Source organism: Hevea brasiliensis, chromosome 9 (assembly GCF_030052815.1).
Source record: "Hevea brasiliensis isolate MT/VB/25A 57/8 chromosome 9, ASM3005281v1, whole genome shotgun sequence".
Lineage (NCBI taxonomy): Eukaryota > Viridiplantae > Streptophyta > Magnoliopsida > Malpighiales > Euphorbiaceae > Hevea > Hevea brasiliensis.
Window position 1 is genome coordinate 75,986,761 of NC_079501.1, and position 26,812 is coordinate 76,013,572.

Genomic DNA, 26,812 nt, shown 5'->3' on the forward strand with positions numbered 1-26,812 from the left:
TTGCCATAGTCTTACGACTTAAGGCGTCAGCCACCACATTTGCTTTCCCTAACTGATAGTTTATTAAGCAATCATAGTCTTTAATCAATTCTAACCATCTCCTCTGTCTCAAGTTCAATTCTTTCTGAGTGCCCAAATACTTCAAGCTCCTGTGATCTGTGTAGATATAACACTTCTCCCCATATAAGTAATGTCTCCAGATCTTCAGAGCAAAAACAATAGCTGCTAGCTCCAAGTCATGTGTCGAATAGTTCCTCTCGTGCGGTTTCAGCTGGCGTGATGCATATGCAATGACATTTCGATCTTGCATCAGTACACAACCTAACCCATTGTGAGAAGCATCACTATAAACTGTGTATTCTTTACCCGGTGTAGGTAAAGTAAGGACTGGAGCTTCAGTCAAATACCTCTTCAACTCATTAAAACTCTACTGGCATTTATCCGTCCACTGAAATTTCACATCTTTCTGAAGCAGCTTGGTCAGTGGAGAAGTGAACATAGAGAACCCTTTCACAAATCGGCGGTAGCATCCAGCTAAACCTAGAAAACTGTGAATTTCTGTGATATTCTTGGGTGGCTTCCAATTAAGGATAGCTTCTACCTTGCTGGAATCTACCTTGATCCCTTCAGCTGACACAATATGTCCCAAGAAAGAGATTTCCTTCAACCAAAATTCACATTTTGATAATTTGGCGTATAGCTGTTTCTCCCTTAAGGTCTGTAGTACAATCCGCAGATGTCTATAATGCTCCTCTGTATTCCTCGAATATATCAAAATATCATTAATAAACACAACCACAAATTGGTCAAGGTATGGTCTGAAGATAGTGTTCATTAGATCCATAAAAGCAGCTGGAGCATTAATTAACCCGAATGGCATTACCAGAAACTCATAATGACCATATCGAGTTCTAAAAGCAATTTTTAGAATGCTCTACTCTTGCACCTTCAACTAATAATAACCAGATCTCAAATCAATTTTGGAGAACACAGCTGCACCCTTTAACTGATCAAACAGGTCATCAATGAGGGGCAATGGAAATCTGTTCTTTATTGTCACCTTATTCAACTGCCGGTAGTCAATACATAAGCAGAGAGTGCCATCTTTCTTCTTAACAAACAGTACCCCGCTCCCCAAGGTGACACACTAGGGCGAATTAAGCCCTTGTCAAGTAACTCTTGCAACTGCACCTTCAACTCTTTCAATTCTATTGGTGCCATTCTGTATGGTGTTATGGAGATTGGATCTACACCAGGCATAACATCAATCTCAAACTGCACTTCTCTTTCTGGAGGTAATCCTGGAAACTCATCAGGAAACACATCTGGAAAGTCATATACTGTAGGGATGTCCCTCAATGCTGGACTCCCCACTTGGGTGTCTGCCACTTGTGCTAAGTATGCTTCACACCCCTTCCTGATCATTTTTCTGGCTAGTGCAGCCGAAATGATGTTTGATGGCAATAGCTGCCTCTCCCCATGTATTACCTCATCACTATACTGAGGGAGACCAAAAGTGACCATCTTCAGTCTACAGTCAATCATGGCGTGATGCCTGGCTAACTAATCCATGCCCAAGATGATATCATAATCTCTGAAGGGCATTTCAATCAGATCAGACAAAAAAGTATGTCCTTGGATCACCAAAGGACAATCCCTATACATTCTATTAACCCTGGCCTCTTGTCCTAGCGGACTTGTTACTAGCACCTCAAAATCCATTTTCGTACATGGAACAGCAATGCAATCAATGATGCTAGCACTCACATAGGAGTGGGTAGAACCCGGATCAAATAACACAAAGTCATCTTGATTTAAAGTAGAGAAGGTACCAGCAACTATATCTGAAGTCTCAGCCTCTTCTCGTTGTCTCATTGTATACACTCTAGCTGGAGCTTGCTCAGGCTGATTTACTGTGCTCTGACTTCCTGAGGTACTACCTCTACCCCTGCCTCTGCCTCTATTAGCTGGCTGTGAACCCCTCAGTGTAGAAGCTTGGGCTGATCCCTCTAATGTGGTAAACGATCCAGAACGGCATGGATTGGTACAATCCTTTGCAAAATGTCTAGTCCCTCCACAATTAAAACATGCGCCTGTGGCTTTGAAGCATACCCCACCATGTGTTCTGCCACAAGTCTCACATTGGCGGACCGATAATGCCCCTCTAGGTGTCTGCTGGGTCTGCTGAATCGATCTGGGTGGTCTCTAGCCAGAAAATCTTCCTCTTCCAGATTTACGGGAGCTGGATCCCCCAAACTGTTTCCGATTCCCTGAACCACTTTCAGTAGCTTGGCCAGTAGTCTTTTCAGTCTTCTCTTTCTCTTGAGTATCCTTCTTAACTGCCCCTTCTGGTTCTATCCTTTCCAGTTCCAAGGCCTGTGAGATCAACTCAGAGAAATTCTGATGTCGGAAGCCCACAACTTGCATTCTCATATTAGGCCTTAACCCGGCCTCAAATCGCTTACACCGATCACTGGGGATGGAAGGGTGTCTGCCACATGTGCCAAGTATGCTTCACATGTGACACCCCTTACCCGTCTACAGTATATCCGAGTAAGCTATGTCACACGGTGTACCGGAACACTCTATTTTATCTTGATTAATTTTCATCATAATTTTGAATATAACTTGTGAAATATAATCTATTTAAGTCATTTGTTGAAATTTTAATTTATTTGAAGTTCCAAAAATTTTATAGAAAATCCGGCCAAACACCAATTGAACCTACACAGCCAAAGTTATGGCTGTCCAAGTGGGCTGGACTCACAGCCACCCTGCTGGTTACCCTAGGCAGCCTACCAAATCAGTTTGCAATGCCATAATTCACTTCAAATTATGGTCAACTTACCTCAAATGGTCACTAATTGACCATTAGAATGTTCACTCACCATTTCATAAGCAAAGTCCAAGTTTCACTCCCAAAACGCTAATTCCCATTTCAATTTCACATTAGTTACCTTAGTTAACTAGCTAATTCATTATCCACATAATTATATATTCTTTAATCATGATCTCTAGTCCACTCTAAGTCCATCAAAACAATCACTCTCATCCCTTCCTTAGGGCTGCCGAAATTCATGGAGTACATACACATAAATTTCATTCATTTGATTCACAAATTCTTACTCATTTTAAGTCTCTAACATGGAATAAAAGAGATTTATGTATAATAGGCACTAACCTCTTGTAGGGCAGAATTTTCCAAGCTCAAACTTCACTTTCATTCCTTTTCTAGGCTGCCAAACACTTTCCCAAGAGGTATGGACAAGTTTTAATGAAAGGTGTCTAGGGTTTAGTAGTGGAAATTCATGGGAAATGGAAGTAATTAAAGAAAATTTTCATGGAGGATTATAGAGGAGAGGGTCACGGCTTGAGGAAGAAGATGGCTGTTTGCTTTTTAATTTCTTTGGTCTTTATTGTCTCTTTTATTAGTTAATTTAAACAGTTGTTTAATTGTGATTGGTGGGAACCTTTAAATGACATCATAATGATGTCATAATTTGCATTATGTTGATTTTTCTTTTCTTTTCTTTTCTACTAACTTTAAATTAGTTTTTCATCAACATTAATTCATATTTTATGACATAATAATTATTTACTCAACTGGACAAGTCGGCCAAAATCGTCTCTGAAGGCGAAATGACCAAAATGCCCTCCGTTTGGCTTAACGGGTCAAAATTGTCTGTTGTTACACTCATTTCATATAGACATTTTAGGGTAGTTTTGCATTCATTTTGCACTTATATTTTAGTATATTTTATGTTTTTAGCTTTATTTTAGCCTATTTGTTGAATTTAAATACTTTATATTTGATTTTTGTAATTTTGTTGTTTTTGATAGGATTTTGTGGCAAATCAATGATCAATGAGTGCATTAGGAAGTGATTTGAAGAAATTTGGAATCCTTTAACCATAGAGGAAAGTTGAAGAAATCAAGCCTTGAAAGAGCAAACCAGCCGAAATTTGCTTGAAACCTTGCTTAAGGTCATGCTCAGGGTAAAGCGGCAATGCTTAAGGTGCAGCACAAGTCAAGCATGAGCAGAAAAGTCCATTTTACTATAAGTCTGCCGAGATTTGCTGAAGGTGCAGCAACCTTAAGCGAGCAGTGCGTCCAGAGGCTAAATTTGCTAAGAAGCCGCTTAGGGTTAAGCCAAACCCTAAGCAGAATGCCCAGAACGTGAAAGTGCTGCTGACTTGGATAATTTTACACCTCATTTCCTATCCACTCCTTGTCTTTTATTTACTTTTAGGGTAACTTTTAGGGACCATATAAATTCATCATTTCCTTATTTTTGCTACAAAAGGAAGGGGAAGAAAAACAAAAAGAAAAGAAAATCTGATAGAAAGGGAGAGAGGAGACGCCATTTCCCCTGGGGAAGGAGCTGCTGCACCAGTTTTGAAGCTCCAGAAACCAGAGGCTTTGGTTCTTCCACCTGGGTTTTTCTATTTCAGTCCTCTTATCATGTTTTCCTTTACTTTTCCATCTATATTTCTTGTAAATACCATAATGAGTGAGTAATTTCCTTAGATTTCAGAGTTGGGAAATATGTTTTAGATTAATTTGTGGATTTGGATTGGGTATTTCCTTATTTTATATGAATATGAGTTTTGATTCCTTCCTTGTGTGCTTGATTTACTTGCCTAATGTTGGTACCCATTGGGTATTGTGTTAATCTTTGATTGAAGGACCGAAAGGTGAAAGTCATTGATAGTTAATCAAGGATTGGAACTTAAAATCACCTAGATTTAGAAATAAACTAGGACTTTAAGAGGAATTAATTATTGGTTACAAAACTTAATGGGTTTTAAAGTAATAAAATACATACTAAATAATGTTTGGTTATTTTAGAATACACTTTGATATGCTTGAAAAAGATTTTAAAGGGATTTAGAATCAATTTCCTTCAAACTCTATTTTTCCCTAAAAATTGGAATGCCCAAGACAAATCCCAATTAATTTATGCATAAACCCCCAACTCTGGGATCACTTTTACCATAATTAGACTTTCGTTTAAATTACCCATTGTCAATTTCAGTTTAATTGCGAGCTAGATTTAGAATTTATTTGTTTGCTCTTTACCCATTTCAATTAGATTAATCAATTTACCTTGCTCATTTACATTTACCTTTTATTCATAAATCATTAGCCCAAATAATCGCTTCATTCATAGTTTAGTAATCAAACAGCAAATCCTCGTGGGAACGATACTTGATTCATCACTTTATTACTTGAGACGACCCGTATACTTGCGGATAAGTCGCCAACAAGTTTTTAGCGCCGTTCTTGGGATTTGATTTTGCTTGATATTAAACGATTGTTTGTTTGGTTAATTTGGGCATTTTATTTTATTTTCTTTTTACCATTTTACTTTGAGAATTTGTTTATTTTTGTTTTTCAGGTGTTTTATTTTATGAGAAGGACAAAAAGTGAAGAAATCAATTTATTATTTTAAAAAAAAATAGAGAAAAGACAAAGGCTTTAAGAGCGAGAATCTAAAAGGAGAAAAGCTGAAATTAAAGCTCAACAACAACAAGAAAGAGCACAAGAGCAAGAGCAAGTACAAGAAGAAATGGTGACAACAATAACAACAATAACAACCGCTCTGTGAAGGATCATGCCTATCCTAACATTGGAGATTTCATGCCAAGTATCACAAGACCAAGGGTAGAAGCTAATAATTTTGAATTGAAGCCTGCACTTTGTCAAATGGTACAACAAGCACAATTTGGAGGAAATCCAAGTGAAAGTCCACATGTGCATCTGGCACACTTTCTTGAGATCAGTGATATGTTGAAGATAAATGGAGTTTCTGATGATGCAATTCGACTCAGATTATTTCCTTTTTCTCTGAAGGACCGAGCTAGAGAGTGGTTACATTCTTTGCCACCGGGTTCTATCACAACATGGGATGAACTTTCTCAAGCATTTTTGGCTCAATATTTTCCACCAAGCAAGACAGCTAAGCTGAGAAATGGTGACTTCTTTTAAACCTAGAGATGATGAGAGCTTGTATGAAGCATGGGAGAGGTACAAGGATTTGCAAAGGAGATGTCCACATCATGGGATTCCTAAGTGGATGCTTGTTCAACACTTTTATAATGGAGTTTCACCAGCTATTAGGAGTACAATTGATGCATCTTCTGGAGGTGACCTTATGGAGAAATATGAAGATGTAGGTGTTTATGCTCTTGTTTAATTTGCTTATAACAACTACCAATGGAGTTGTGAGAGGAATGAGATCAAGAAACCAGGTTGGTATGTTCGAGCTTGATGCCATGAATATGATTAATTATAAGTTTGATGCTTTGACAAAAAAGATGGTCAAGTTAAGTATGAAAGAAGATTCTTGATAGGAGGTTACGGTAATACACTAGAAATTGAGTGCAAATGTCAATTGTGCGCAGATTTTTCTGCACTTAATCAAGATTTTTCAAGTGAGCAAGTGGATTATGTGGGGAACTACAATCAAAGACCAGGTGGTAACCCATTTTCTGCAACTTATGATCCAGCATGGAGAAACCACCCAAATTTCTCTTGGGGAGGTAGACAAGGGCAAAATCAGAATTTTCAGCAACCTTCTGGATATCAAATACATCAGAATTTTCAGAAGTATAGAGGGCCTCCTCACGGAATTTCTAAACCTCAAAATGCACCTGCTCCACCTCTACCACAACAAGCACAACTAGACAAGACAGCTAGATTGGAATCTATGATTGAAACTCTACTTGTGAGCCATCAAAGTCAACAAGAAATGATTTCTCAATTAGCATCTAAAGTGGATCAAATGGCAACACACAACAAGATGTTAGAGAATCAAATAGCTCAACAAGCTAGCTCTTCAAGTAACAAAGCATTTGGGAAGCTTCCTAGCCAACCGAGAAAATTCAAGGGAGCATTACAAGGCTATTACATTGAGAAGTGGAAAAATATTGGAGAATGGGGATAAAAATATTGAAGAGAAAGTTGAAGAAAAGAAAAGCAGAGAAGGAGATGAACAAACTGAAGTTGAAGTTAGAATTGAAGCTGAGAAAGAAAATTCAATGGAAGAAAAAGGAAGTAAGGAGAGGGAGAGCAAAGAAGAGGAGCCCAAATATGTTGCACCTAAAGCCTACATGCCACCTTTACCATTCCCACAAAGGTTTCAGAAAGCAAAATTGGATAAACAATTTGGGAAGTTTTGGAGGTATTGAAGTCTTTGCATGTGACTATTCCTTTCATCGATGCCTTAGCACAAATGCCTTCATATGCCAAATTTTTGAAGGAGATTTTATCTAACAAGAAGAAATTGGAGGAATTTGAGACTGTAGCTCTCACGGAAGAAAGCAGTGCCATTTTGCAAAATAAGCTTCCACCCAAACTGAAAGATCCTGGGAGTTTCTCCATACCATGTCACATTGGGGATATCAGTATAGATAAGGCTTTATGCGATCTTGGAGCCAGTGTTAGTCTGATGCCATTGTCTATCTATGAGAAAATGAAGATTGGAGAAATGAAGCCTACTACCATATCACTACAGTTAGCAGATAGGTCTATTAAATTTCCAATTGGGATAGTTGAGAATGTTCCTCTGAAAGTTGGGAAATTTTTCATACCAGTGGATTTTGTGGTATTGGAGATGGAGGAGGATGTACACATTCCTATTATTCTTGGTAGACCTTTCCTTGCTACTGCTGGAGCTGTGATTGATGTAAAACATGGGAGGCTTACATTAGAAGTTGGGGAAGAGAAAGTTGAATTTAATTTGTTTCAAGCAATGAAAAAGAAAGATGATTCAAACTCATGCTTGAGAGTTGATGTGATAGATGAAGAGGTTAGAGAAGTGCTTAAAAAGCAACATCCTAAAGACCCCTTAGAAGCTTGTTTGGTTCATAACATCAAAAAAGGGGATGAGATTGAGGAAGCTGCAGAATATGCTACAATTTTGGAAGGAAATCCACCATTGCCTATGGCCGATATTGAAAAGATTGGGAACTTGAAGCAAGAAACAACTTCATCATCAAAGTTTGAAAAAGGTGAAGCACCTAAGGTAGAGTTGAAACCTCTTCCAACAAATCTCAGGTATGCTTTTCTAGGGCAATATTCTACATATCCTGTGATTGTTAGTGCTAAATTGACTGATTGTGAGGTTGAAAAATTATTGAGAGTTCTTAGGAAGCATAGAAGGATAATTGGTTATACCATTGATGATATTAAAGGAATACATCCTACGTGTGCATGCATAGAATTTTGTTGGAAAATGACCATAAAGCCTCTTGAGAATCACAAAGGAGATTGAATCCAAACATGAAAGAGGTTGTGAAAAAGGAGATCTTGAAATTGCTTGATACAGGTATTATTTACCTGTTTACGATGACAATTGGGTAAGTCGATTCATGTTGTACCTAAGAAAGGGGGCATCACGGTAGTTAAAAATGAAAATGATGAACTAATACCTACAAGAATCAGAATTGGATGGAGAATGTGTATAGATTATAGGAAATTGAATAAGGCAACTAGAAAGGACCATTTTCCATTACCATTTATAGATCAAATGCTTGAGAGACTAGCTCATCATTCTTATTTTTGCTATTTGGATGGCTATTCAGGGTTCTTTCAGATCCTATTCACCCAGATGATCAGGATAAAACTACCTTCACATGTCCTTATGGTACCTTTGCATATCGAAGGATGCCATCTGGACTATGTAATGCCCCTGCTACATTTCAACGATGTATGATGTCCATATTTTACGACATGATTGAGGATATTATGGAAGTGTTCATGGATGATTTTTACGTGTATGGTAAATCTTTTGATGAATGCTTATCTAACTTGTCTAAAGTTTTGCAGAGATGTGAAGAGTTCAATTTAGTTTTGAATTGGGAAAAGTGCCATTTTATGGTACAAGAAGGAATTGTTTTGGGACATCTTGTGTCAAACAGGGGTATTGAGGTGGATAAAGCAAAGGTAGAAATTATTAAGAAAATGCCACCCCAACATACGTGAAGGGAGTGAGGAGTTTCTTGGGGCATCTTTGGATTTTATAGGAGATTCATCAAGGATTTCTCTAAGATTTCTAAACCTCTTACCAATTTATTGAGTAAAGATGTGGAATTTAATTTTGATACTAATTGTATGAATGCTTTTGCGGGATAAAGGAAGCTTTGATATCTGCTCCTATTATGCGACCACCGATTGGTCATTACCTTTTGAGTTAATGTGCGATGCTAGTGATTATGCCATTGGGGCTGTTTTGGGACAAAGGAAAGATAAGAAGGTGTATGCAATATACTATACAAGTAGGACCTTAGATGATGCTCAAATAAATTACTCTACTACAGAGAAAGAGTTTTTGGCGGTAGTATTTGCGATGAGACAAATTCAGGTCCTATCTTGTGGGGTCTAAGGTAATAGTGTACACAGATCATGCGGCTATCAAGTATCTCCTTGAGAAAAAGAGGCTAAACCTAGATTGATAAGGTGGGTGTTACTCCTTCAAGAGTTTGACTTGGAAATTAAAGATAAGAAAGGAGTAGAAAATGTGGTAGCGGATCATCTGTCTAGATTGAGGCAAGAACAAGGAGACAATGCAGGAAAAGAGCCCCAATAGATGATTATTTTCTGATGAGCAATTGTTAGTAATCATGAATACAAAACCCCTTGGTATGCAGATTTTGTGAACTATCTAGTGTGTGGAATCCTTCCACTGATTTAACATGGCGACAAAGAAGAAATTTCTCTTTGATGTGAAGGATTATGATTAGGAAGAACCATTTTTGTTCAAGAAATGTGGAGATGGGCTGATTAGAAGATGTTTAGTGATGAGGAGATAGGGAATGTTATCAAAGATTGCCATTCTTCACTTTATGGGGTCATATGAGTGTGACAAAAGCTGAGAAAAAGTTCTTCAAGCGGGGTTCTTTTGGCCACACATGTTTAAGGATGTGAGGAAGTTTGTAAATGCATGTGATAGGTGTCAAAGGATGGGTAATATCTCAAAGAGAGATGAAATGCCCCTCCAAAATATATTGGAAGTGGAATTATTTGATGTATGGGGCATTGATTTCATGGGACCCTTTCCATCATCCTTGGGACACAAATACATTTTAGTTGGAGTAGATTATGTGAGCAAATGGGTTGAAGCTATACCATCTCCAACTAATGATGTAAGAGTTGTGATTAAATTCCTTAAAAAGTTCATTTTTACAAGATTTGGAACTCCACGTGCCATTATAAGTGATGGAGGTTCTCATTTTTGCAACCATCAATTTGAAAGATTATTGCAAAAATATGGTGTGAAGCATAAGGTTGCAACACCCTACCATCCACAAACTAGTGGTCAAGTGGAGATTTCCAATAGAGAGCTGAAAAGAATTCTTGAGAAAACAGTGAATTGTTCGAGGAAAGATTGGTCACTAAAGTTAGATGATGCTCTTTGGGCCTATAGACGACCTTTAAAACCCCTATCGGAACTACCCCATTTAGATTGGTTTATGGGAAGGCTTGTCATTTACCTTTGGAGTTGGAGCATAGAGCATATTGGGCCATAAGGACACTGAACTTTGACTTAAAAACTGCAGGAGAAAAAAGAATGCTGCAACTAAATGAACTTGAGGAGCTTAGATTGGATGCTTATGCAAATGCCAAGGTTTACAAGGAAAGAACTAAGAGATGGCATGATAAGCATATTAGGAGGAAAGAATTTCAAGAAGGTGATGTTGTTCTTCTATACAACTCTAGGTTGAGGTTATTTCCAGGAAAATTGAAGTCAAGATGGTCAGGGCCCTACACTGTTATAAAAGTATACCCCTATGGAGCTGTTGAGATAAGCAATGAGACCTCAGGGACTTTCAAAGTTAATGGGCAGAGATTAAAACATTATATTGTTGGAGAACCCACGCAAAAATTTGTAGAGGTTTCATGGCTTGGTTCTCCAGTCAGGGATACTTAGGAGAATTGGAGTGGAAGGTCAAGCTTAAGACCTTAAACAAGCGCTTCTTGGGAGGCAACCCAAGCGTATCCTTTTATAGTTCATTAATTTTCCATTTCATTTCACTTTCAGTTTTCACCCTCATTAATCTCAAAAGTGACATTTGTTTATCTTTTGTAGGTAATTCATAAAGATTGGGCAAGTTTACACTTGTTGCAAAAACAAAGAATTAAAGGGAAGCAAGTATAAGCAACATTCTGCACTTTATGCGATTGCACGTGAAACGATAACACCTTTAAACTTGTGCTAAATTGCTGATATTACAGTCTACTTGATAGCATATGTTTGATTTTGTGTTTTGTGTAAATTATGTGAAATGCAACTTGAATGAGGATCAATTTTGATATTTAGGGTGATGAGAGCTTTATTAAAGTGCAAAAATAATGTTTGTTAAGTTTCACCTTTTAGTGTATATATAATTTTGTAGTCGATAGGAATTTGCATGCTTTTGTTGGAATTCTTTGCTAATTTACGCAATCTATGATTTTTGCTCTTGTTCATCTTTGCTAAAAGGTCAATTTCTACATTTTTCTGCAATTCTTGGTTGATTGGAACTTATGCAAATCTGCTTGAAAATATGCTTTTGGTGTAAGTTTAGAAAGGAGACCATTTCATTTAAATGTGCAAAATGATAGTCACAATTGGTGCCTAAAATGAACAATGATTGCAAAAGCTAAATGAACATGTGCTATGCTTAGTAAGTTATGAGAGAGATGAACTAAATCCCTAAATTTTATGGTGTTTGTGTGTATTTGGTAGCTATTGAGGTTACAATGGCATTCCATAACTTTTGGGTGATTTTGGTAAGCAAAACCACAATTTTGCCCAAAACACCTTGAAACTTCTTGATGACATTGCTTGTCAAGCAAAGTCTTAAGCAACCTGCTGAACCTTATGCCTAACCCTAAGCATGGCCCAAAATACCACATGTCTACCCCACATTTTAAAAGGCCCGACATTTCGCCAATTTTCCAAAAACCTCGCCAACACTCCCGATAAACCTCGTCGACTTCCTTCCTCACGCCATTTTTTCCGGCAAAATTTTTACAGGAAGCCGAAAGGTTTCATCCTTTTCATTAAAATGGTAAGAACCAAAATGTGGTCCTCTCACAAACCCAAACTCAGAGTACTTCGACATTCTGTCAAATCTAAAATGGGTACTCCATCCTCATTACCCACAAACCCTAACCCCAGCCCCAGTCCGCCATTACCACAATCACCACCACCTCAGTCACCGCCCCCGCCTCCAAGCCAAATACCACCTCTCATTCCGCCGACTCCCCTCTCGCCGCAATCTGAGCCGCCAAATGAAATACCAATTACCGACACCCATTCCCCAGAACCAACGCCTGACCCTGTTCCTACCCAAACAAAAACAAAAGGAAAAACAAAAAGGGCCGCAGGTAGACTCAAAGAAACCCTTGTCGGAAAAAGGAAACGAGTACCCTCTGTCCCTTTCGACTTAAACTCTCCACCTCAGTCCTCTGAACCAGTTAGCAAAAGGACCAGGTCCTCCTCGCAAACCCCAGCACCAGCGGTCCAAACACCAGTAACCCAGTCTCCCTTACATTCTCCAGCACCTGCGTCATCTGCAGATACTATAGAGGAGGTAATTTCTCCATTACCTTGGGCTTTTAGGGATATGGATATGAAAAAGGCCTATGAGAAATTGCTTTCTAAAACTATTTTGGCGAACAAGTATATGGATGAGCAGATTTTGAAAGAATTAGGCATTTATGACTCTGTATTTGCCTATTTGGATGTTATTAGCTGGATTGATTTTGCTAAAATTAGGGAGCCAGTGTACAAGGATTTAACCCTCGAATTTTTGAGTTCCCTAAAGTTGAGTTTCAAACCAACAGTGCCTGAACATAAAGATATGATATATTTTAGATGTGCTGGAATTGATAGGGAGTTAGACATAGGTGCTTTGAATGCCATTTTTGGTTTTCAGGATTCGGGGTATAAAAACATTGAGTGGCGACAAGCATTTATGACCTGTTCAGTGCGGAAAGATATTTCACCTTTTGGAGTTTATTATATACAGAGGACTGCAAAGCCTCTAGGATAGTTGACCATGTATTGAAATACCTCCATAGGTTCATTACTTACCTTTGTTTTAGGAAGGGGACACGATATGATATTGTGGGTCTTTGGGGATTTGTTTCTATTGTGGTGCATGAAGGAGAGAAAACAAGTAAATCTGACCCATTTCATAGCTACTCATTGGCACCAAATTGTCACCAAGCATACTAAAGGTAGTATTGTTTTTGGGGGTATATAAGCGCCATAGCAAAATCATTTAGCTTTGATGCTAGTCTATATAAATTCTTTGCCGGTTTACGGGGAATCATACATAAACTGACACCATGTTGCTGCATATGGATGTTTGTGAGAAAATAGGCCACACATATGCTCTATTCTGACACCACGACACCCGACTCACGAAAACCCCACCACTTTTGCAGCTGCAGAACCACAACCAACCTCTACCCCACACTTCTCGTGAGACATGTTATCCATCTTAAAATCCTTGGAATCCAGGATAACAAATTTCCATCCAACCATCTGCTCCCTCACCTGATACCACAGAAATTCTTGCTTCCTTGAAAAACTTAGAAATCAAAATTGAAGCCATGGGTCAAGAGCAGGTTAACCAAAAGAAGAAGCTAGAAAAGAAACTTAAAAAGAGATTTTTATCTCTTAAAAAGAACAGAAGCAACATCAACTTCAAATGCTGGAGCTTTACAACAAACTGGCCCAATCCTACAACAATTTATATCATTGGGGCCAAGCCATGTTTCAAGAAATGAAAGACTTAACAGAAAACTTGGAAGCCTTACGAAGCTTGGATCATAATGAACCTCTTGCGAACTGCGGCGGATACGATCACGACAACAAAGGCTTGATAGCAGAACTTGATCGATGCAGTGATTTTAATTTCTGTTTTAGGTTTATTTTGTAATCTGTTTATTTTAATTTTCAAACTTTGGTCATGGTTGTAATATTTCGGTACTTAGTTTTTATTATTATCTCTGCACTTCTTTCCCTTAGTTTACTTTATTTCATTTTATCTTCTGATATGGACATAAATACTCTGTGAATGTTTCTTAGTTTAATTTTTGATTTAACTGTTACATTTTATTTCTTTACACTATTTCATTTTCTTGACCATTATTTTAGCACTTTATCTTTTCTTCAATCCTAATTTTGTTGACATTGATGAGTTGCACAAACTTTCTTTGAGCCACAATTGTTTCACATCAGTTGGAGGTAACAGCTTCCCTTTTACCATTTATGCTTATGGTATGTTGCCAATGCTTATGCTTTCGCTTTACCCTACGCAACAGGTTAAGCAACATCTTAAGCAGCGTAAACTCATACATTTTGGGATACTTTTTCACATTTTTCTCTCTAAAGCTTCATTGTTAATATCATTTTGAGCTAATTTTGGAATTCTTGAGCTTATATTGATTTAATCCCCAATTGTATAAATTTCAATAATTTAGCAATTCTCACAATTTTACCCATCTTTGCATTCATTTTAAACATTGAGGACAATGTTTCATTTGAGTTTGGGGGTGAAGGCAAAATTTTTGCAAATTTTTTAAAATTTTCTTTTATTCATTTATTGCATTTCATTCATCCATATATAGATAATCCATACACTTATACATATACCACACACATGTCTATACCCATATACATACATTTGCATATAGTTTTCATATAGATTACATTTAGTTTTAATTTGATTTATGCATTCATTTTAGGATCATGCATATCATAAAAACAAATTTTTACCTTGTCCTTAGAGGATTGAGAGTTGCTTTAAAGAGCAATTAAGCTTACTTTTAGAAGGGTTTGATGGATTGAAAGTCTTGGATAGGTGCAAAGTTATTAAATTCTTGCTTGAGTTTATATCTTCTTAGCCAAGGGCCACCCAATCTATTGCATTGACTTTGAGTGCTTAGAGAAAACTCTAGGGTGAGAAGTAGCTAATTGATGTCTCACCAATCCTAGAACAATCTTTCTAAACCTTTCAAGGCGAAATCATAGCATGCACTTAAAAAAAGAAATGATTTAGGCATTCTTTGAATTTTAAACCCATATTTTAGCCTTAGCCAACCTCACTTCAAAATTTCCCTTTGGAACCAATTTGAGCCTACATTTATCCCTCTTATTCCTTTGGAACCCACATTACTACCTAGCCATAAACCCAAACACCTACCTACCCTCTATGAGAATAATTCTTTGAGTGATAGATACACATAAAAAAAAATATAAAAAAATAATAATAATAATAACAATTAGTTGGGAGAAGTGGCTAAAGTAAAAAAAAAAAGCTAGCAAATTCAATTATGGTATGTAAAGTAATTCACCACTCAAATACACAAAGAAATGAGTTTGGGGGTGAATTGAAAGGGATAATTATAATTCAAAGTCAATGTTTTTATGTAGTCCCTCTAAAAGCTTCAAAATTATATGCTAGCATTGGTGAATAGTTGTAAAGTTCCTTCTCCCATTTTCTTCAAAAAAAAAAAAAAAAGAGAAAAAGAGAAAAAAATTTGTGTGTCTTGATCTTTTAATAATTTGATTATTCTCATATTTTGTTACCTTTATCCTTTTCTTGTTAGCCACATTATCACCCCCTTAGCCCCATTACAACCCTTAAAAGTCCTTTTGATCTTTTAATGGTGTTTTGTTACATTAGTGGAGATTGGAATAGGAAAATTGCCTATGGGATTGTGATATCTAATCCATTCATTTACTTCCATCAAGTTTTTGAGACACTTTAACTTATGGATTACCCTATAGTCTATTTAGGCATAATTATTCTTTGTGATTGATTGGTTTGGGCTTGATAATATGGATAATTGACCCAAGGCTAAGCGGTGATAACTTTGGTAAGGATTAAATTCTTGGCACCTTGAAAGTGGGTATATGGTGTGTTGGTGGCTAAAGGTAAGCTTAAGAGTTTGGATAAGTAATTTTCATAAATTTAAGGTAAGGTACCCCAAATTGCATTAATTGTTTTTAATTTGCTTGAGGACAAGCAAAGGTTTGAGTTTGGGGGAATTTGTTACACTCATTTCATATAGACATTTTAGGGTAGTTTTGCATTCATTTTGCACTTATATTTTAGTATATTTTATGTTTTTAGCTTTATTTTAGCCTATTTGTTGAATTTAAATACTTTATATTTGATTTTTGTAATTTTGTTGTTTTTTATAGGATTTTGTGGCAAATCAAGGATCAATGAGTGCATTAGGAAGTGATTTGAAGAAATTTGGAATCCTTTAACCATAGAGGAAAGTTGAAGAAATCAAGCCTTGAAAGAGCAAACCAGCCGAAATTTGCTTGAAACCTTGCTTAAGGTCATGCTCAGGGTAAAGCGGCAATGCTTAAGGTGCAGCACAAGTCAAGCATGAGCAGAAAAGTCCATTTTACTATAAGTCTGCCGAGATTTGCTGAAGGTCTGCTTAACCTTAAGCAGACAGTGCGTCCAGAGGCTAAATTTGCTAAGAAGCCGCTTAGGGTTAAGCCGAACCCTAAGCAGAATGCCCAGAACGTGAAAGTGCTGCTGACTTGGATAATTTTACACCTCATTTCCTATCCACTCCTTGTCTTTTATTTACTTTTAGGGTAACTTTTAGGGACCATATAAATTCATCATTTCCTTATTTTTGCCACAAGAGGAAGGGGAAGAAAAACAAAAAGAAAAGAAAATCTGATAGAAAGGGAGAGAGGAGACGCCATTTCCCCTGGGGAAGGAGCTGCTGCACCAGTTTTGAAGCTCCAGAAACCAGAGGCTTTGGTTCTTCCACCTGGGTTTTTCTATTTCAGTCCTCTTATCATGTTTTCCTTTACTTTTCCATCTATATTTCTTGTAAATACCATAATGAGTGAGTAATTTCCTTAGATTTCAGAGTTGGGAAATATGTTTTAGATTAATTTGTGGATTTGGATTGGGTATTTCCTTATTTTATATGAATATGAGTTTTGATTCCTTCCTTGTGTGCTTGATTTACTTGCCTAATGTTGGTACCCATTGGGTATTGTGTTAATCTTTGATTGAAGGACCGAAAGGTGAAAGTCATTGATAGTTAATCAAGGATTGGAACTTAAAATCACCTAGATTTAGAAATAAACTAGGACTTTAAGAGGAATTAATTATTGGTTACAAAACTTAATGGGTTTTAAAGTAATCAAATACATACGAAAGTAGGTTTGGTTATTTTAGAATACACTTTGATATGCTTGAAAAAGATTTTAAAGGGATTTAGAATCAATTTCCTTCAAACTCTATTTTTCCCTAAAAATTGGAATGCCCAAGACAAATCCCAATTAATTTATGCATAAACCCCCAACTCTGGGATCACTTTTACCATAATTAGACTTTCGTTTAAATTACCCATTGTCAATTTCAGTTTAATTGCGAGCTAGATTTAGAATTTATTTGTTTGCTCTTTACCCATTTCAATTAGATTAATCAATTTACCTTGCTCATTTACATTTACCTTTTATTCATAAATCATTAGCCCAAATAATCGCTTCATTCATAGTTTAGTAATCAAACAGCAAATCCTCGTGGGAACGATACTTGATTCATCACTTTATTACTTGAGACGACCCGTATACTTGCGGATAAGTCGCCAACATCTGTACCGATTGAAAAATTTTTCTAAATATTTTCTTGGCATTCTAATGCCATAGGAACCTCATTGACCCTTCTCTGGAGTCCCAAAAATTATTTTATGAATTTTTCCCCGGGTCTAGGGCTCCTAGTTGCGAGAACCGCAACTTCTCACTAGGTTACCCATCGCTAGGGCACCGGCTCATTTAACTTGGTTGTATTTTATTTCTAAAATTTTTACTAAATTTTTCTTATTAATATTTGAGTTAATTTTGGTCCCTCACTTTAGTTTAAATATTTTTCCGAACGTTCTAGCTGTCCGAACCGACACCGGTCACCGGAACAGTAGAATGTACGGAGTTGCTACCGGGAGGGTGTTACAACTCTTCCCCTCTAATTTAAATTTCGTCCTTGAAATTTACCTGATGCAAACAGTTGAGGGAACTGTTGCCTCATCGTCTCTTCACTTTCCCAAGTTGCCTCCTTGGTGTTGTGGTGCCTCCAAAGCACTTTCACCAGTGGAATCTGCTTGTTCCTCAATTCTTTAACTTCCCGAGCCAGGATCCGTAGAGGTTCTTCTTCATATGTCAAATCCGGTTGTATTTCAATTTCTTCCCTGGAGATGACATGTGAAGGATCTGAGCGGTATCTTCTGAGCATGGACACGTGGAACACATTGTGGATCTTGTCCAGCTCTGGTGGTAAAGCTAGCCTATAGGCTACTGGTCCCACACGTTCAATGACTTCATATGGGCCAATAAACCTAGGGCTCAACTTACCTTTTCTTCCAAACCTCAATACCTTTTTCCACGGTGACACCTTGAGGAACACTTTGTCGCCAACTGCATATTCTATTTCTTTTCTCTTCAGGTCGGCATAAGATTTCTGTCTATCTGAGGCAATCTTCAGATTAGCTTTGATTAGTTTCACTTTCTCCTCAGTCTGTTTCACCAGGTCTAGCCCCACCAGTTTGTCTTCGCCCAATTCGATCCAAAGACTGCTGAGTTCTACATTTTCTCCCATACGATTGCTTCATATGGGGCCATTTGGATACTAGCTTGGTAGCTTTTGTTGTATGCAAATTCGCGATGGGAGGTATCTATCCCAACTTCCTCAAACTCAATGACACAACTCCTCAAGATATCCTCAAGGACTCGACATATATTTCATGTTATTGTTATCATTTGATTCAATATGTGTATTTGTTTAATTGGTTTCAATTGTTTACAGATTACTCTTTACGATTGCCCATCCGTCGAGGATGGAAAGTCATCTTGAAGTGGAGTTGTGTACCCAAGGACTCATGCAACTTCTTCCAAAATCTCGATGTAAACCTTGGGTCTCGATCGGATATGATGGAAAGTGGAATTCCATGCGATCTAACTATCTCATCGATATACAATCGCTAACTTCTCCAGTGAGTAGTCAGTCCTAACTGGCAGAAAGTGTGCTGACTTCGTCAATCTATCTACTATCACCCATACTGCATCATGTTTCTTCTGGGTGAGAGGTAGACCACTTACAAAATCCATGGTGACCCGATCCCATTTCCATTCAGGTATGCGTATAGGCTGTAGCAAACCTGATGGAACTTGATGTTCTGCCTTGACTTGCTGACATGTCAAACATTTAGTCACATAGTCAGCTATGTCCTTCTTCATACCAGGCCACCAATACTGAAGCTTCAGATCATGATACATCTTTGTACTTCCTGGGTGCATAGCATAAACACTGGCATGTGCCTCTTTCAGAATACTGGCTTTTAATTCCCCATTGTCTGGTACACATACTCTTCCTTTGTAATACAGACACCCATCTGCTTTCACCTCATAGTCAGTTGCTTTTCCCTCTGAGATTTTGCTCATAATAGCCATTAACTTCTCATCTACCTTCTGCCCATCTAAAATCTACTGTAACAGGTTTGGCCTCACTTGCAACTCAGCAAAAATAGCTCCATCTCGAACCAAAGATAGACGGGCATTCAATGATCTCAAAGCAGTGATGGATTTTCTACTCAAAGCATCAGCAACTACATTTGCCTTCCCAGGATGGTAGTCAATTACACAATCATAGTCCTTCAGGAACTCAATCCATCGCCTCTGTCTAAGGTTGAGCTCCTTCTGAGTTGGCAAGTATTTCAGACTCTTGTGGTCTGTGTAAATGTAGCACTTTTCACCATACAAGTAATGCCTCCATATCTTCAGTGCGAAGATAATTGCTGCAAGCTCTAGATCATGGGTTAGGTAATTCTGTTCATGTGGCCTTAGCTGCCTGGAAGCATAAGCGACCACCTTTCCCTCTTGCATCAATACACACCCTAACCCATTATGAGAGGCATCACTGTAGACCACGAAGTCCTTTCCTGACACTGGCTGTGTTAACACTGGTGCCTCTGTCAGTATAGCCTTCAACTTCTCAAAACTAGTCTGACACTTGTCATTCCAGTCAAATCTGACATTTTTGTGTAACAACTTGGTCATTGGAGCAGCTATTAAGGAAAATCCCTTCACAAATCTCCTGTAATACCCAGCTAGCCCCAAGAAACTTCTGACCTCAGTTGTATTCCTGGGAGGCTTCCATTCCATCACTGCTTCTATTTTCTTGGGATCCACCCTAATCCCATCAGCTGACACTATGTGTCCAAGGAATGCAATCTCATTCAACCAAAAGTCACACTTGGACAACTTAGCATACAGCTTCTTTTCTCTCCGATCACCGGAACAGTAGAATGTACGGAGTTGCTACCGGGAGGGTGTTACATCGCACCCCTTATTGATCATTTTTCTGGCTAGTGCAGCCGAAATGATGTTTGATGGCAATAGCTGCCTCTCCCCATGTATTACCTCATCACTATACTGAGGGAGACCAAAAGTGACCATCTTCAGTCTACAGTCAATCATGGCGTGATGCCTGGCTAACCAATCCATGCCCAAGATGATATCATAATCTCTGAAGGGCATTTCAATCAGATCAGACAAAAAAGTATGTCCTTGGATCACCAAAGGACAATCCCTATACATTCTATTAACCCTGACCTCTTGTCCTAGCGGACTTGTTACTAGCACCTCAAAATCCATTTTTGTACATGGAACAGCAATGCAATCAATGAAGCTAGCACTCACATAGGAGTGGGTAGAACCCGGATCAAATAACACAAAGTCATCTTGATTTAAAGTAGAGAAGGTACCAGCAACTATATCTGAAGTCTCAGCCTCTTCTCATTGTCTCATTGTATACACACTAGTTAGAGCTTACTCAGGCTGATTTACTGTGCTCTGACTTCCTGAGGTACTAGCTCTACCCCTGCCTCTGCCTCTATTAGCTGGCTGTGAACCCCTCAGTGTAGAAGCTTGGGCTGATCCCTCTAATGTGGTAGACGATCCAGAACGGCGTGGATTGGTACAATCCTTTGCAAAATGTCTGGTCCCTCCACAATTAAAACATGCGCCTGTGGCTTTGAAGCATACCCCACCATGTGTTCCGCCACAAGTCTCACATTGGCGGACCGATAATGCCCCTCTAGGTGTCTGCTGGGTCTGCTGACTAGATCTGGGTGGTCTCTAGCCAGAAAATCTGCCTCTTCCAGATTTACGGAAGTTAGATCCCCCAAACTGTTTCCTCTTCCCTGAACCACTTTCAGTAGCTTGGCCAGTAGTCTTTTCAGTCTTCTCTTTCTCTTGAGTACCCTTCTTAACTGCCCCTTCTGATTCTATCCTTTCCAGTTCCAAGGCCTGTGAGATCAACTTAGAGAAATTCTGATGTCGGAAGCCCACAACTTGCATTCTCATATTAGGCCTTAACCCGGCCTCAAATCGCTTACACCGATCACTGGGTGTGGAAACTAGGCTTCCAGCATAGTGGCTCAATCGAGAGAAATCTCTCTCATACTCTACTATGGTTCTATTCCCTTGTTTCAAACTCAGGAATTCTTGTAACTTCATATCCACATAAGCATCAGGGACCCACTTCTGTCGAAACTCCCTCAGAAAATCTGACCAGGTAAGAACTGGAGGCTCTACCAGGCTATGGGGGATGGTCTTCCACCATTCATAGGCATCCCCTTGCAAAAGTGATACAGAATACTCAAACTTCAGCTCTTCTGCACACTGTAGCTTCCTGAACACCCGTTCCATCCTTTCTAACCACTGTTCTGCTTCCAGTGGATCCACTGCTCCCTTGAATTTTGTAGCCCCAAACTTCATCAATTTCTCATATTGTCTTGCTGAGGGCTGTAGTTGTGCTACTGGTGCTTGAGTTTGGGCTGGTATTGGCAAATTCCCAGCCATTTGCTGAAATAACGCAGTCATCTGCTATATAAACTGAGCAGGAAACTGCGATACTTGAGGAGCTGGAGTGGCTGACCCACTCACATTCTGAAGTACTGGGACTTCCCCTTGTGCCTCAGTCTCAACAGACTGTTCAACGGAATGATCTCCTTCTTTCATTCCGATTCCAATAAGTTTCTACTCCTTGATAACAAACACAAGGAGATTGACCTCTATTAGTGCATATTCATAATGTAAATATGTCATATGTATAAAACACTTGTGCAATTGTACTTATTAAAAGAAATAATCAAATTCACAATCAAAACTTAGTTCAAAACTGTGCTTTGATACCACTAAAGCATGTCACACCTTACCCCTCCGTAAGGCATAACATGATCCCGTAGTATACTTGAAGAATTACCGTACTTCGCCTACCGATAACTCATTAAATACACTATAAGAGATTTTAAAACAATTCTATTTCTTTTTGAAGGTGGTGAGTACCTTTAACACGAAATAAAAACTTTTATTTGAAGTTTAAATGTTAGTTAGAATTTTTGACAATTTCTATTTTTTCACAATTTTCTAAACATTTTGACAGAGTGCCGTCTGTATTTTAAGAAAATAGTTCTTCAAATACATGTAAAAAGGCACTTCCAATAATTATTTTCACAACTCCCAACCTCCAAATATAACTCAGTTCAACACAATTCAATTCAAAGTCACAATTCAAATCAAATTTGTCATCTCAAAATATTTCATAAATTCATCCACATTGCATTTTATATTTAATTTACATATACAGATCTTAATTTACAAAAAGAAAATCCAAAATAACATTATTACAATTTACTGTACAACTGCTCAACTTTACATTAGTACATATGTCACTATAATATTTACATCAAAATAACTACAAGGTATAAGTAAATACCCGTACAAGAAGATCAATGCAGTCCTCTGTCTCAATAGCTGCTCACTCTGCTGCTTTCTCCTTACCCTTATCTGCGACAGCAAAATAAGCTATCGCTGAGTAAAATTTACTCAGTGGTGCACAATAAAAATTTAAAATGCTGAATATAAAACATTCACAATTAAATCATAAGTCAAACAAATCACAGTCTCATTTCACAATTTTCAAATCAAATTTATAATACAATTTTATCAAATAATATAATAAACACAATGTTGCCAATCCATACACATCTTAGGTCATGACACAAAATTTTCGATCAATGCCGCGTTGTGCACCACGACAAAGCAATCTACAACCTCACTAATCGAAATCAATGAGGGAGGTGGCTAGTTAGCTAATGAGTACTCATCCGATCTCGACCTCAACTAGTAAGCCAGAGAGGGAGGAAAATAATCAATCTCAACCCCATAAATGAAGGAGGAATAATATGGTACTGTCATGCTAAGTGTGAATCCAAAATCAATTCAAAACAATTTATTCAAATATTTCATGAAAAATCCAATCAATTTCCAAAGTCACATTTTCATTCACAAAGTGGCAACACAATTCATAATTAACATAGAGATTTCATAAAGCATAGCAAATCAAAACTTCAATAAGAAATACTTAAATAGGTTTATTATGCACAAACCTGATTTGAGTCGCCTCTAGGCCTTGACTCAATATTCCTTATGCTTTTCAATATCCTTTTCAACTGAAACACACAATTTAAAGTGTTTTAGTATTCAGTTAAATTGTTTCTAATAATAAAATCCAATAACTAAATTTCCTTGGTACTATTCACTTCAATTCATTTCATTAGTCAACCTATAATGTTGACCTTTAATATACACTAGGTGAATTAATTTTAATGTTACCAATATGTCACATTTTATAGTCCTCAAGTGTTGGTATATGTTACCAATTTCATTTTAAAGCTTATTGCAGTTTATTGCAAATTTTCAGATTTGATGCATTGCATTGATCTAGCTAATTGACTTATTTCCCTTCGTTTTTGGATCCTGGTCAAAAGAGCAATATTGTAGGTTTATGTTTTAGTGACATTTTGGCACTAACTTCATGTCATTTGGAGTTTTCTGAACCAAGTTATGGTCATTTTACTATTACTGGTCAAATTGTCTTTTTATTGTGAACTTAGGCCATTTTTAGGTCATTTCCAATTCTAGCAAGTTTTATACCCAAACTTGTGCAAGCATTTTGACTTGCTTATGGTCATTTCTGGGTTTGGTGGTCTTAACCAAAATTGTAGCCCTATGTCTAAGCTTTCCAATGATATAAATTTCAGGTCATTTGGACCTGTGGACGAGGAGTTATGGCCATTTTCATAAATACTGTTCAATTGGTCAAATTTCAGGGTTGCAATGTTACCAATCCGGATTAGGTCAATTTTCATGTCACTTTTCGGATAGAATTTAGGTCTGCTTTCTTCATAAACGTTGGCCTATTTTGTGTCTAGGTTTGCCTCAAATTGGCCTCATACCAATTGGGGTCACAATTTTTCACTTATAGCCCAATTTGCATACTGCCCTTACTAACCTAAATCTGCATTTGAGAATTTATACTTCTAATGTTTACCATTCACATTTCAATTAGGTCAAATAACCAACAACAACTCACTTTGGTAATTTGTCCAGCAACAACTCAGTTTAATGAATAAAATGTCCAACAATAGTTCAATACAACTAATATCCAACCACAATTTAATTGATCAAGTATCTAGCAATTTAATCCATGTCCAAGTACAATTCAACTCTCCAAACCTAATTCAACTAATCAAAATCCATAAAATACAATCCATTGCTCTTAAATTAACATTTATTATACATGAATTTAAGGCCCTCCTAAGCACATCAAGGCTGCCCAAATTGCTCATGTACATCAAGCTTCCCAATTTCAATATGTGATCTCGCTTTACATTCATAATTCACACATATACATAAAAATTAAACTCTTATATATTTAAGCACTCTAATTAACTTCATTACCCATCAAATTTATATAAGAACAAACCACTTACCTTTCACTTCCATGGCTGCCCAAAATGGTACACTTCAATAACTTATCAAAACTTTAAAATTTCTTCATCAAAATACTCATCTCAAGCTTAATACCAACTTTAATTAAGAAAGGAAGAAGTTTGCACACTTATCTCTTTTTGGAGCTTGTTAAATCTTCACCAAACTTCCTTCTTTCTGCTCCTAATCTACTGCCCAAGGTGTGTAGACAAGAATTTGTGAAGGTACTTAGGAAGAAATTAGCATGGTGAGGGATGGATGAAGCTTGAACATGGGACGTCAATGGTGGTTTGGAAGAAACTTAGAATTCAGCCAAGATGAAGATTTGATAAGGAAGAAGATGAAAGTGGGTTTTACACATGTCCACTTAATGATTTTATATGCCCATAGTGCTCCACTAACATAATTAACATTTAAATAGTCTAATTTTTTAATTATTCCACATTTTACCCTTAATTCCTCTTAATTACTCCACACATATGACTTTAAATTTTTATGGCACTATTAAATTTTAACACTACTAATTTTTCATGGACATTTAGGTCAAAAGTCAACTCTAGGTGCCAAATGACCAAAATAGCCCTTTTCGAGTTGCATTTCAAATTTTTAGGTAACATCGATTTAATCCTTGTCCCACCGATATCTTAAATTTTTGTTTTTATTTATACTGACTTAATAATTTTTCTTTGACATTTTAAATGTCAATTACACCTCAGTAGACCTTTAATTAGGTCCCGAAAATACTTCCCAGGGTTCCCCGCGATCCAAGGCCAGTCAACGGTCCTCGCCACAACTTCCCAGTGCAGTCACCCATCGCTAGGGTTCTTGGCTCGTTTAATCTCATTACATTTCATTGCTCTTTTATTTTCCTCTATTTTTCTTATATTTTCTTATCACGTATTTCATCATTTTATGTCTCTTCACTAACATTTAAGTATAATTCTAGGCATTTTAGCTGTCCGGACAGACACTGGTCGCCGGAACAGTAGAACGCATTACCGAATATAGGGGTGTTACATCGTTCATATGATTACAATTTATAACAATTATTTCATTATATATTCCATTATATATATTTGTTGTAACATTCTAAACTTTATTTCCTAGTGGAAGTACAATATCTAGACTCATTTTCATCTAATGCATGTATTCATGAATATCATTTATATAATTCAAAATTTATCAATTATATCATCTATTTTTCCTTTCTAATTCCTTATCTAATTTATTACATCATTTTACATGTCCCTAGGTTCAACGTTTTCATTTATATTGATTTCCAAATCACATTTCAAAATATATTAACAATGTCAAACCTCATCTATACATTTACATAATTTAAACATTCATTAAATCATTTAAGTGAGGTACCTTTCACTCCATTAATTTTAGTTGTTACTATTCACTTAGCCATTCCTATACAAAAGTTGACTTTTTAATTCATAATAGATTTGTTAAGCCTAAGTTCACCAAGATACCATATTTTGCATTTTATTTTTGTTGGCATTGATTGCCAATGCCATTTCAAAGCTTATTTTATGTTATTCAAAATTTTCAGATTTCATGCCTTAGGTTTACTGTTTCATTGGTCATTGTTACAGTGGAAATTTGGCAAACTTTTCTTCATCAAAGTTGTTCCTTTATGTGTCTTCTTTAATTTCCTTTTTGAATCACTCCATTTGGAGTTTTGTAGCTCAAGTTATGGTTAATTTACCATAACTGGCCGGATTGGTCCTTACCCAGATTTTCTGAGCAAATTTGGTTCTGTCAGATTTGGTGTCCTAACTTGGACTAGCAATTTGAATTGGTTAAGTTCATAATTTGAGTTTGTGTTCTTCATGAAAGTTGTTCTAAATTGTCTAATCTTTCCATTGATATAAGATTCAGGTCATTTGGATATTTCTACACTGAGTTATGGACAAATGAATAAATACTGTTCATTTGGTC

General features: G+C 37.2%; 1 protein-coding gene and 1 non-coding gene across 2 annotated transcripts; one reads left to right on the plus strand and one right to left on the minus strand.

Annotated features, from left to right (window-relative positions):
* Positions 1 to 5,961: 5,961 nt before the first annotated feature.
* On the minus strand, positions 5,962 to 6,066 carry LOC131183471 (small nucleolar RNA R71). The gene has a single exon (XR_009151528.1). It is a non-coding gene; the product is annotated as a small nucleolar RNA R71 (small nucleolar RNA).
* Positions 6,067 to 12,122: 6,056 nt separating this feature from the next.
* LOC131182896 (proline-rich receptor-like protein kinase PERK2) lies at positions 12,123 to 13,040 on the plus strand. Its single transcript, XM_058152267.1, has 2 exons — positions 12,123 to 12,667; positions 12,740 to 13,040. The coding sequence occupies exons 1-2, from the start codon at positions 12,123 to 12,125 to the stop codon at positions 13,038 to 13,040; spliced, it is 846 nt and encodes a 281-aa protein (XP_058008250.1).
* The last annotated feature ends 13,772 nt before the right edge of the window (positions 13,041 to 26,812 follow it).